The 12445-nt window shown below is 56.0% G+C and overlaps 1 protein-coding gene across 3 annotated transcripts; it reads left to right on the top strand.

Moving 5' to 3' along the window:
* The first annotated feature begins 98 nt into the window (after positions 1 to 98).
* Positions 99 to 9810, top strand: IL21R (interleukin 21 receptor). 3 transcript variants are annotated; one of them, XM_048493228.1, is made up of 9 exons: positions 99 to 142; positions 4083 to 4167; positions 5526 to 5634; positions 5899 to 6089; positions 6793 to 6962; positions 7560 to 7731; positions 7849 to 7924; positions 8118 to 8208; positions 8946 to 9810. In XM_048493228.1, the coding sequence occupies exons 2-9, from the start codon at positions 4116 to 4118 to the stop codon at positions 9606 to 9608; spliced, it is 1524 nt and encodes a 507-aa protein (XP_048349185.1). In that variant the 5' UTR covers positions 99 to 142; positions 4083 to 4115; the 3' UTR covers positions 9609 to 9810. The 3 variants fall into 3 exon arrangements, with proteins under 3 accessions (XP_048349185.1, XP_048349184.1, XP_048349182.1); XM_048493227.1 differs by lacking the exon at positions 99 to 142 and adding an exon at positions 259 to 1116; XM_048493225.1 differs by lacking the exon at positions 99 to 142 and adding an exon at positions 259 to 1173.
* The last annotated feature ends 2635 nt before the right edge of the window (positions 9811 to 12445 follow it).

The following is a 12445-nucleotide window of genomic DNA, read 5'->3' as shown; positions in this document are numbered from 1 at the left end:
GTTACCCTTTCCTGTTGTATATTAAAAACACGTCTCCAGATAATCCGGCCGGTCCGTGTGCTTCCTCTGCTTGTATTGATGGAGTTCCGCCTCCAAGAAGACCCAGCCCCAAACGCTGGGAAGGGAAGGACTTTCCTCCTTTGTGGGTAGCCAATCCCAGGCCTCGTTCTCAGCCTTCTTTGGTTAAACGGAGCTCGAGTTGGGCAAGGCTTGGAGAGAGGGGTCTCCCTGGTGGGGCAGCCATGCCCCCCTCCCAAACAAGCCCAGCCCACTCCCTTGCTCTGTCAGAGGCTTGCCCCCTCTCCTCCTCCCGGATCAGTTTATTGTTTGTGGAGGACAAAATTTTAGGCTAATCTGGGACTGAAACAGACCCTGATTGTTCCCACCATCTGATGAAACATTACAGGAGGAGATTGACATTTTATTGTTTTAGTTTAGTTACGTTTCCTATGGAATTTGTATTGCATTTTACTACGTAAGCGAGCCGCTCTGAGCCTGGTTTTGGGTGGGAAAAGGCAGGATAGCAAGTCCAATAAATAAATAATGTGTTTTTAAGAGAGAGAAAATGAGTTTGACCGGGCACTTGGCAGCAGTCTAAAACTGAGGTGACTTTCTGGCCCCTCGGACAGAGAACAGCTCCACGAAGCCCCAGTGAGCTTACCTGGGAGATGGTCACACCTTAGGTGGGTGAAACACCTGCAGAGGTTGGGGGGCAGGGGGGCAGTTGGGTGGTGATCAAAACCCAGCACCTCAGGGTCTTCCGGCCATTTCCCTCAAGTGGTTTGGTCAGCTGAGGATGGAAGTTGGGTTTCTCTGATGGGAGCTGTTGCCAGTCTGCCAAGATGTGCCTCAGTTCCCTCCTTGCCAGCCCCAGGAAAGACGTACGCCATGCCGGACACCCTCGCCTGAGCCGCCCCGTGGACACGCACGCAGAGGCCTCCTCCCAACAAGCGAAGGGGAGGCCCAGCTAGGCTGGCTTTTCTTCCGTGGTGGGAGTTGTTAGTCGGGAGTTCTGCGGGGCAGGCGCTTTTCGGCCTCACCACATCCTTTGCCTGTACAGTAATAACTGAAGGGGCTGACGTCACCCGCTCTTGATGCTGCCTCTGAAGCAGAGAGGTGAGAGCAACTTCTTACTCATCGAGGAGTTACTGGCCTTCAGGAGGGACAGTTACTGTAAGTCTTGAGGGGGGGGGCCCACTGGACAAAATGTCCTTGGGACCACAGGGGAGGGTGAAGGGGCAGGGCCCCCTGATCCTGTAGCCGTTGCGTGTCCACCGTGTCTTCAGACCTCCTGGCCCAAGATGGCTGGGCAGGAATGCCAGAGAGCCTGGCTGCTGAGGGAGCATTCCCTCCCCCCTGCCCCATGGCTAGTTTCCTACCTGTTACACCAGTGCGTACTTAAAACTCACTGAGTAATTTCTAAACCAGTGATACATAAAATGTGATTCTATCTTTGTTTCCTGGTGAGTGATTGCAGACGGGATGGGGCTTTTCGATTTTGAAAACTGCAAGAATAAGTGGAATATATTTAATTTATACATGCTGATGCTTGAAGTTATACATTACAGATTGGCTGCAGTGGTTCTCAACCTGGGAATCGGGACCCCTTTGGGGGTTGAACGGCCCTTTCACAGGGGTCGCCTAAGACTTTCTGCATCAGTGTTCTCCATCTGTAAAATGGATAAATGTTAGGGTTGGGAGTCAACACAACATGAGGAGCTGTATTAAAGGGTCGCGGCATTAGGAAGGTTAAAACCAAATCTGGAGGGTTTATAGTCAAATAAGACTTTATGTTTACCTGTTGGATTATTTTGAGAACATCTGGAGTTGTCACCAGAAAACTAAGATAGGATCATATTTGATGTATCATTGGTTTAGATATTACTCAATGAGTTTTGAGCACGCATTGGTGTAACTTTTTTGTCTCTACCTGTTGTACACCTGCCTCGATTACTATGGTAAATTCCTATTTGAGCATTGGAGCGAGGAACTCCCAACTGTAGAGCCGGCCTTGGCTTCTGTTCTGGGGTGGCCAAGTTACAAAGACAAATTCCTCTCTTTTTAAAACACTTTTCTCAGGCATATAATTACCCCGCTCCAAAAAAAAGTCAGCCAGCCATCAAGCGGGGTCAGATCTACGGTGACCCGATGAATTAATGTCCACAGCCTTGCTCAGGTAATGCAGACTGCGGGTTGTGGCTTCCTTGACAGAGCCCAACCATCTCAGGTTGGGTCTTTCTCTGTTCCTGCTGCCTTCCGCCATTCCTAGTGTGATTGTGTTTCCAAGGTCCTTGGTCACCAGGTGTGGTCTGAAGCCACTGAGATATCCACAGGCTAAAACCATCGGGCACAAGAGGGAGTCGCCCATTCCAGCCCCAGGGTGGCCCCCATTTCCTGAGATGTTTCGTGCTCTGGGTTCCGGTTCTACCCAAGAAAGTCTTTTTCTCAAAAGGTCTTGATGGTCTCAGCAGTCTTAACAGTTCTTTATAATTTAAGATTCAGAGGGAAGAGTATAACCTGCATCCATCTTGTGATCTTTGAGAAGGACAAAGGCTCTGTTTCCTTCAGCCAGGGAATGTGTTTACTGATTTGCTTCATTTCCTTTATTGTTGAGATTCAGAATGACTTACAGAATTAGGAAGCAGGGCGATAACAAGGCACCACGTACGGACCACAAATGGTTTCATAAAACTGTATCGTAAAATAGGACAACAATGACATAAAAATAGAATAATAATACGATGGGGAAGGGCCGGTTTTCCGATGTTAAAACTGCTATCTGGTTGCCTTATCAAAGTGCCCTGAACAAGTCCGCATGTTCAATGGAACGCTTGAAAAACAGCCTCCCCACCTGGTAGGAGCCACCACAGAGAAGGCTCCGGCAGGGGCACTCGTGAATCTTGCCCATTCGCCAGCTAGCAGCTTTTGAAGGCTTTGCTGAGATGAGCCAAGCTGTCGTGGGGCACCATAAATACTAATTTCATTCTCAAGAGTTTGAGCATAATATGCTCAGCTACATTCTCCATTAACTCTGCTTCTCAGACCAGGGTAGAATGTCATGATCAGCCTGCAGGGTCCTGCTTCCCTCTTCATGGCCTGGACTAGCCCACGCTTGGCAGATCTGGGAAGCTAGACAGGGTTTGCACTTCGATGGGAAACCACCAAGGAAAGCCCGGGTCACTGTGCCTCTGTTAGTCTCTCGATGGCCATCCCCAGATTCCTTATTGCAGGTTAGCAGGGCAAAGGCTTTCTCCTCCGATATGTCCCCGCTGTTGCATCAGCCTGACAATAAAACTGGCAGCCCTCGGAGAGAGACTTCTTCAGAGAGCTTGCAAGGAACTGGACCTTTGCTCTGGCAACATCCCTCCCGAAAGCCCTTCGTGAAACACCCGGGCTAGAACAGAACAGTGGGGCCTTTTTCTCTTTCAAGGAAGTGAGCCGGCCTTCACAACATGACAAACAGATGTACTCATTCATAATTTATCTGCCGACTGTGATTTTTGTGCCTGCGTATCCCTCACTCCCCACCTTCATGGTTTTTTTAAAAAAAACACGTTAATGTTCATCTAAATACTTGACAAAAAAAGGGAGGGAAATCTAGTCTAAAAGGGGTTTACAGGGGCTGCCAGGGTGGGATAAAGGAGGTTGGTGATGTTGCAGGCAACAACCAATCAGCACTGCACATAACCAGCCTCTGGTGCTAAAGGGCCGATGATGACCTGGCTTCCCCTGAGCTGGGCTGCAAACAGGGAGCGTCATGTCTGCATATGACGCTCTTTGGGATGAGTCCACTTTCCCTGTGGCTGGACCACTCAAGTGTGCATGGCGGCCCACTTGCTGACACCCAACACACCAGCCCTCCGTTCCCATTCAGCACAGTTTCCTGGCAGCTGCCTGAGCTGTACTGCACACTTCTGAAAGTGCTCCCACGAAAAAAAAATCCCCCTCCCACACACTTGGCGGCCCTGAGCCTGCCAGACAGCTGGGGGCCAGACCCCTCTCCCAGCCCCTGAGGCCCAGGGCTTGCTGGCTAACCTCCAGCTCCCACACCCACCCCACTGAACCCATGCCTCCTCCTGCAGGGCAGCGAAAGCGACAGGATCCGCGGAAGGAGCATGTGGCCCCCGGCGCTTCTGGTTCTGCTGCTGCTTCAACACGGCGAGTCTGGTACGTCTCTGAGCCCGTCTCCTTGCTGCTGTGGCCATATCTTGGGGGGCTGAGTCCTGGCTTGAAAATCGCCACACCCAGGAAGGCCAAGCCGGAATGATCCGGGGGGGGGGAGGCTCTGGGGAGGTTCATTGCAGGGCGCCCACACCCTCAGAAACGCCTCAGTGCCCCCTCTCAGCCCCTGCCTGATCTGCTGCCCCACCCAGCCCGGCCAGCAAAATCCTCTGGGGGCTCCAGGGCTGAAAGAGACCCCTTGCTGTTCCTGAAGGGAAAACAATAGAATGTCCCAGCGGAGTTCACAGGGGTGAAACTCAGCCCCAAAGATTTGAGGGTAGCAAAAGGTTTCCTCCCCTAATCTCAGACCCTTTGGGCAGTTCCCCAGTGGAGTTGAGTTTCAAGGCTTAAGGAGCTACGCTGCTGCCCCCTCCTCAACCATCAAAATCCCCGCCTTGCTTCAAACCCCAAGGGTGGTGGAGGAGCCTCCTCTGTGGCAGCAGAGATACAGAAGACTTTCGTGGGTGATCCCCCCCCCCCTCACCACACACATACACCCTTGGGTCTAGGAGTTCCCACGACACACTGAATCATCCCTCTCCTCTGTAGCTTTGTGGTGCTGGTTTTGAGAATGGGGCAGCCATGTTGCTATTCATAGGAGGCAACCGGTGACCCTGGCAGGATCTAGAAAAGTGGAGGATGTGGACCCCCCTCCCCACCTCTCTTCCTCCAGGATTGCAAGAGATACTCACCGACTTCAGCAAACCAGTTTCTCATCTCATTGATTCTCCAGCGCTCTTGACGTTCTCCTGGAGCCTGCTCAGTACTCCTTAGACGGGGAGCTTTTCCCCCCTTTTGATTAATTTTAAAAAGGTTCTGGGTTTTTTTTGCTCAGTGGGTACAAAGCCTGTCTGATATCTTGCTCTGTCCGTGGCTCTCTGGTTTTGCTGCTGAGATGATTGACATCCCTCCTCCCCTTTAGATAACAGGAACGGCCGCCATGCCGCTAAGGAACCGGCTGTTTCCTGGAAGGAAGCTGCTGATTAGAATGTTTTATATATTACCGGGGGGGGGGGGGGGGGGGGGGGGCTCGTAGTTTTCTCATGTGTCACATGGTTGTTTAAAAAAAATGTAAACTCTGGCAGTGCTTGGCTAGAAAGGCATCCCCCCCCCCTCCACACGCCCAATGTTTGCAGCAGCCAAGGCCCCGAGTCTGCGGGATCCCCCCTGTGCTCCCTGCCCGTTTCCAGGTTTTGCTCTGGCAATCCCTGGAGCCCCCTCCTTCGAGCCTGGTGCTGTCCTTTGAAGTAACCTTGTGCCCTCTCCCCCCCCCCCTCTCTGCCCACCTCTCCATCCACACTCAGACTCAAGTTGCAAGAATCTCCACTGTTTTGCTGACTACATCCGGACACTGACCTGCACATGGGAGGCTGGCAGCGCTGGAGGGAGGCCACACCATCTCACTGCCAGGTGGTAAGTGCCCCCTGGGCCTGCCTCTGGGGCATCAGATATTCTTCCCTAAAAGGGTTTGGGGGCAGGAGGCAGCACCCCGTCGCTTCTGAAAGCAGGCATTCCCTCTGCCCTTGAAGCCCAGCCGAGCTCAGCGGGCGGCTTCTTGTCTGCACGACACAGGGGCTGCTGGGTGTCTCCGTCATCCTCTTTGCCCCTGGCTCTGGAGCTGGTGGGTCCTGACACGCCACCGGCCGCCATGCTCAGAGAGGTCTTGCATTTCTCCAGGGTTTGCGGCAACCACAAGGGCACCTGCGTCTTCCTCCCCACCTTGGGGAACGCCAGCCGCATGCGATACATGTGCTCCTCCAACCAGGAGCGGTGCATGTCCGGCAGTAGCTTCACTGTGACGGCGACATTTGCAGAGGGAGCCCTTCCAGATGGCCAGAGATGTGGGCCCTTCAAGTACCATGAAAACGGTGTGTGTGTGTTTGCTGGGGGGGGGGGGGGGGAAGGGGGGGCTGGCATGGCTTGAGGCACCTGCGTGTGACCTGAGTGTGTGAATGAGGGAGAGAGGAACTCCCAAGCGCTGCCAACAGATGCCGGGCAGGTCTGCACCCCCAGGGTCTTCTGGGAGCTTTTTAGGGGAGCCCTCTGAAGGCCCCCCCCAGAATTCCTGCCCCTGGCTCCAGAGGCATATCTAGGACAAATGGATCACCAGAGAATGGAGCCCAAACATCTGAATTTTCTGGGGGAGCCCCAAGGCACCCAGGTCTACCACCCAGAGCCCAGGTCTGCCACCTGGAGCCCATGCTGGCGTCCAGGTCTACTGCCTGGAGCTTCAGCCGGTGTCCAGGTCTGCTGCTCGGAGCCGCCAGCGGCATCCAGGTCTACCACCCAGAGCTGGTGCCAGTGCCCAGGTTTATGTGCACCCAGGAACATGGGTCACCCCATATCCCCATAGGCGATACGCCCCAGCTTGGCTTAGACCCCAGTTTCCCTGTGGTGAAGATGATGCAGTTGTGTCTCACCCCCACATACATGCGGAAGTTTCTTGCTGCATCTGCAGCTGGAGTCCCCAAGGGGCCAGGCCTCCCCACAGCAGTCCTGGGGGGGGGGGTCCTATATGTTCCCCTCCAAGGCAGCAGGCCTTGATTTTCTGCTCTGCTCCCTCTTCCCCAGTGAAGCCGCGGCCCCCTTTCAATGTGAGCGCCGTGGCCTGCCCAGGTGGCTTCAACGTCTCCTGGGAGGGCGGCTACTCAGCCTACGACAACCTGCACGGGGAGCTGCAGTATCAGCTGCGCTACAGACAGAAGGGACACCCCTGGAGGCTGGAAGGAGGCACAGCTGGGGTGAGTCGGGGGGGAGGGGGGGAAGCAGGGTGGGGTGGGGGCCTGGGGCATTCCGGAGAGCCACAGGGAGCCAAGGTCTTGGCAGGGCCCCAGCCGTGCTCTTACGACCCACTTTGCCTCCTCTCCTGTGGGGGGAAGCCCACCTCTCCCTCCGTCCAAGACCCACAGGGAGGAAGAGACTTCCCACCCACCCCCAATCCCAGGGCTGGCAGATTCAAGCCTGGCTGATCTCCGCCGAAGCTTCTTTCTAGAAACTCAGCTGGGAGGTACAATGAGTGGGGCCCCACAACCCACTTGACCCCAAAGAGGCTGGGGTCACCGATCACAGAAGCATCTCAGCCGCTGCTGGGTCAGGTGGGGCTCTGGTCCCGTCCCTCCACCACTGCCTTGAGTTCTTGAGCTTTACTGGTGTTTCAGACCCCAAGACAGGTCTCTTGGCAGTCCCGTTTTCCAGACCTGACATGCAAAATCCTGGCTGGCCACCGGCCGGCCTCCACCTCACCCCCCCCCCTGCCCACCCCAAAGCACCATTCCCAAGCACAGGCCCAGGAAGAGTGTTCCCTCAGCTGACCCACTCCTCCCTTGGGGCCTGACCAGGGCCTGAAGTCTGTTCTGCAGGACACCCCAAGCTTGTGGCTGCTGCCGCAGGAGCTGGCGGGGGGCGCGGAGTACGAGCTGCAGGTGCGCTCCGGACTGAGGGACGGCTCTCCTTACAGGGGCACCTGGAGTGACTGGAGCCCCTCCGGCTGCCTCAAGACTCCGCACAGGGGTAAGTGTAGGCGCCCCCCCCCCCCCCCGTGGCTGGCCTGCTCTGCTTCCTGGGGCCGCCCAAAGCAAGACATCCCTGCTCCGCCTCCCCTCCCTCCTACTCTCGTTCCCTCCGCAGGAACCACCGGAGCGGCCTGGCTGCTTTTCCTGCTCCTCCTAATCACCCTCCTGGCTTTCCTGGGAAGGCATCAGAGGTGAGTGCGTGGCCACTGGGCAGTCCCACAGGGCTGGTGGGGGGTGGGGGATGCCCCTGACCTCTCCCTGCATGGAGAAAGGGGAGCAGCCGCCCAAGACTCTTGCTCCTGTGAGTGTAGCAGGGAGGGCCAGAAAAGGGCCGCTCGCTCATGCTGCTTCCACCTTTCAGCCCAATTCCTCTTTCCTTCCCAGTTGCCGGCCGTGGAAGAAGCTGGAGCAGCTCATTCCCAGCCCGGCTCCTTTCTTCCAGACCCTTTATCTGGTCCACAATGGAGACTTCCAGGTACCAGCTGGGTGGGCCGGTTGTCATCACAGGCTGGGGAAGGGAGGGATTCTGGGGGGAAAACAGACCCTAGATTAAAGGGGAAACTGCCTGCCACCCCCAAGGGTGCAAACAATGATTGGGGGGAGGGGAGTTGAAGCTTCAGGAAAGCCGGGCACTGCCCCACTGAAGAGAAAGAGAGAAAGGGTCTGAGTGCATCAAAAGGCAAAAAACTGAGGGCAAGGGAAGGAGGGGCAGAAAATGGCCCCCACCCTACAAAGAATTTTGGCTACTGCCAGAAGCACTGCGGTCACTGTCTTAAGGACTAGGTTGGGTGCCCTGAAGGAGGAAGAGTTGACCCCACAGGAGAAGGCACCAAAGTCCAGAGAAGGAGGCAGAGAAAAGGCGGGGCTTGGGTGGAATAATTAAAGCATCCCAGTCAGGAGGTTTCCCAAAAACCCAGGTCCCCGTCCCCTTGGTGCAGGGGGCCCCACACAGCTAGATCCTTGCCGTTAGAGGCAGCACAAAAGGCTCCCCAGGAGAGAGACCACAAACCAGATGCTTCTCCCCGGGGCTTTCCCATGACTTTTGTGGGGCCTCTTTGGGATCTCCTAGAAGAGCCCAGTTTGGGGACTGTTGTGGGAGCAGACCTTGCTGGGGAGGGGGCGGGGTTGCAGGTGGCCCCTCTGCAAATAGCTCCCTGCTTCTGGGCCCTCTGGATCCATTTTCACCCTCTCTCTCTCTCTCTCTCTGGACAGAAATGGGTGGGGACCTCTTACTCCGGAGCCCCCCTGGATGTCTCCGAGTGTGGAACGGCCCTGCCAGAAGTGTTCAAGATCAGCCCCAAGCCGCTTCTGGCCCCAGATGCCCCCGAGGAGAATCCCGCGCTCCCCTGTGCCGATGCCCTGCCGGCCTTCCTTGAGGAGAGTCCCGAATCCGCGCTGGAGCCAGCCTACGGCCACCTCTCCATTGACACAGTAACCGTGGCTGATGCCTGCGGCCCAGAGCCAGAGGCCTACCAGTGCTTGCCTGTGGACGGCAGCCTCTCCGAAAGCCTGCTTCCCTACAGCAAGGTGCCTCCACCTCCTCCCTGGCCGCAAGACCCCTTCCTGGAGCATCTGAGCGCCCTCTACGGAGGCCCCCTGGGTGCCTCCTCTCCACCCCCCGCCCAGCCTTTCTGCAGAGAGTGGCTCTCTCCCACCTGGGGGGCTGACGGAGACCCAGGGGACCTGGCTCTCGACCTGGACACCGTTGACAGTGGCTTTGTGGACTCTGACTGTGGGAGCCCCCCTGGGGACTCTGAGTGCCAGGGGAGGTGTGCCAGCTGCGCTGCCCACAGGGAAGAGGAGGGGGCTGCCTTCCTGCCCAGCTACGTCAAGCAGTGGGTCACCTGCTACACCCCCCCAGAGGAGCACAGCTAGAAGCAGCAGCTGACTCCCCTTCCTCCAGCCCATCCACTGCCCCTCTGGTGGCCTGGCACTGCTGCCCACGGGGCAATCTGAACCCTTGCCCCCGTGCGGGGGAGAGGGGGTGATGGTTCCCCCCCCCCAACTCCTGGCTTGTCTCCTACGTGTACCGAGGAGAATAAAAACATCCTTCTTGCGAGAGCAGCCTGTCGTCTGAGTCCCTCTCCAATGCGGCCGTTGACCTTTCTGTGTTTTGGGGGATGGGGTTGCCAGCTCCATACTGGGAAACACCTGGAGATTTGGGGAGTGGAGTCTGAGGAAGGGGAAGTTTGGGGAGGGCAAGGGTTTCAATGGGGTGTGATGTCCTAACGTCCACCTCCAGATGAACCCATCTCTGTTGCCTGGACATGAATTGCAGTCCCAGGAGATCTCCGGCTACCACCTGGAGGTTGGCAACTCTATTAGGAAAGGAGCTTGCCGAGGGGAGGGTGAAAAGCGAGGGGGGGGGCTCCCAGCCCCTTCCCGCCCATCAGGGCCAGCGAGGGGAGGGGCCAGCGACGACGAACCTCCAGCAGCAGCAGCAGCCCCTCCCCCCCGGACCGCTGCCACCGAACCCCCCCCCCCCCCGCACCTCCCGGCCCCGGAGAACAGGGCTGCTGCTTGGGGGGGTGGACTCGGGAACGACACGCTGCTTTTCTCCCCCAAACGCCCCCCACCACCACCTGGCCTGGCTCCTCCGGGCCCCCCCCCCCCCCCCGTCCTGATCGGCTGCAGCAGCTGAGCACAATCTGACCCACAGTGCTCGGGAGAGCCGACACCCCCCCACCCCGTCCCTGCACCAGACCAGGCCACCCTGAACGCCGCCTTCGCACGAGACCGCACGTGGATGTGATGGAGCGATTCCGCTGACTTCCTGAGCCTCTTTGAGCTAGCAGCCTGTTTGGACTGAGGAGCCGAGAGCCCCGGGCGGCCTTTCCCAGTCGCCGCCTTCGCACGAGGCCGCACGTCGAGGTTGTGGCGTGTCGGAGCCTCTTTGGGCAGGGGGGCCGCCGAGGACGCTGCTGCTGCTGCTGCCCTCCGGTGGCCAAAGTCAGAATCACAAGCACCGACATTCCATGGTGATCATCGTTATAACGTTCGCAGAGAGCTGATTTTCGCAACATAAGAACATAAGAACAAGCCAGCTGGATCAGACCAGAGTCCATCTAGTCCAGCTCTCTGCTACTCACAGTGGCCCACCAGGTGCCTTTGGGAGCTCACGCGCAGGAGGTGAAAGCAATGGCCTTCTGCTGCTGCTGCTGCTCCTGAGCACCTTGACTGTTAAGGCATTTGCAATCTCAGATCAAAGAGGATCAAGATTGGGAGCCATAAACCGACTTCTCCTCCATAAATCTGTCCAAGCCCCTTTTAAAGCTATCCAAGTTAGTGGCCATCACCACCTCCTGTGGCAGCATATTCCAAACACCAATCACACGTTGCGTGAAGAAGTGTTTCCTTTTATTAGTTCTAATTCTTCCCCCCAGCATTTTCAATGAATGCCCCCTGGTTCTAGTATTGCGAGAAAGAGAGAAAAATTTCTCTCTGTCAACATTTTCTACCCCATGCATAATTTTATAGACTTCAATCATATCCCCCCTAAGACGTCTCCTCTCCAAACTAAAGAGTCCCAAACGCTGCAGCCTTTCCTCATAAGGAAGGTGCTCCAGTCCCTCAATCATCCTCGTTGCCCTTCTCTGCACTTTTTCTATCTCTTCAATATCTTTTTTGAGATGTGGTGACCAGAACTGAACACAGTACTCCAAGTGCGGTCGCACCACGGCTTTATATAAGGGCATGACAATCTTTGCAGTTTTATTATCAATTCCTTTCCTGATTATCCCCAGCATAGAGTTTGCCTTTTTCACAGCTGCCATACATTGAGTTGACATTCCCATGGAACTATCAATTAAGACGCCCAAATCCCTTTCCTGGTCTGTGACTGATAGCACTGACCCCTCTAGCGTGTATGTGAAGTTTGGATTTTTTGCCCCTATGTGCATCACTTTGCATTTTGCTACATTGAACTGCATTTGCCAGTTCAATGCAACAGCACTTTCCTCGCCCCCCGGACCACGCCCCCTGACCCTGCCGTCGTTACAACGTCGTTACAACGTCCACTGCCGCTAACCCTCTAACCCTAACGATGGCAGTGAACATTGTAACGATGGCAATGGCCGTTATACTGATGGCTGTTGTGACAATCGTTATAACTACCATAACGATCGTTATAAACGGTAGCGATCGTCGCAATGGCCGTTATAACGATTGTTGCAACGGTGGCGGTCGCCGTAATGGCCGTTATAACGATCCATGATGGCCGTGCGGGGGGGGGGCGGGAAAAGGGGGCTGCTGCTAGTGCCGCCAGCGCAGTTTTGGAAACGGCGGAGGAGGGAGGGCATCCCACGGGGGCGGGGCTTGGCCCACTGGTGTAATGCCCATTGGGCAAGGTGGGCAGCTGCCCAGGGCATCACCTTGTGGGGGGCATCAAAATGCTGGGTTCGTTTTTGGGTATTTTTAGTGGTTTTCCATTTTTGGCCTGCAGGGGGCGCAGTTTTTAGGCTAGCAGCACCAAGATTTCAGGGTCTCATCAGGAGACTGTCCTTAAGCTTCCCCCCAAGTTTGGTGAGGTTTGGTTCAGGGAGTCAAACGTTATGGACTCCCAAAAGGGGTGCCCCTATCCCCCATTGTTTCCAATGGGAGCTAATAGGAGATGGGGGCTACAAAATGTGCCCCCCCAGGCTGCAACCCCCATTGACAGCAATGCAGAAAACTCAATGCAGAACAAAGATTCTTGGGCAAATTTCGGGATGTTC

Source organism: Sphaerodactylus townsendi, linkage group LG04, assembly GCF_021028975.2.
Source record: "Sphaerodactylus townsendi isolate TG3544 linkage group LG04, MPM_Stown_v2.3, whole genome shotgun sequence".
NCBI lineage: Eukaryota > Metazoa > Chordata > Lepidosauria > Squamata > Sphaerodactylidae > Sphaerodactylus > Sphaerodactylus townsendi.
The sequence above is the reverse complement of the archived record's forward strand: the minus strand, read 5'-3'. Positions and strand labels throughout refer to the sequence as shown.

Bases quoted from the DNA above. Each gene is read 5' to 3' on its own strand.
- IL21R (XM_048493228.1), top strand. From the start codon at position 4,116: ATGTGGCCCCCGGCGCTTCTGGTTCTGCTGCTGCTTCAACACGGCGAG. The intron at 6,090-6,792 runs GTGTGTGTGTGT...CCTCTTCCCCAG, and splicing joins CTTCAAGTACCATGAAAACG to TGAAGCCGCGGCCCCCTTTC. The intron at 8,209-8,945 runs GTACCAGCTGGG...CTCTCTGGACAG, and splicing joins TCCACAATGGAGACTTCCAG to AAATGGGTGGGGACCTCTTA.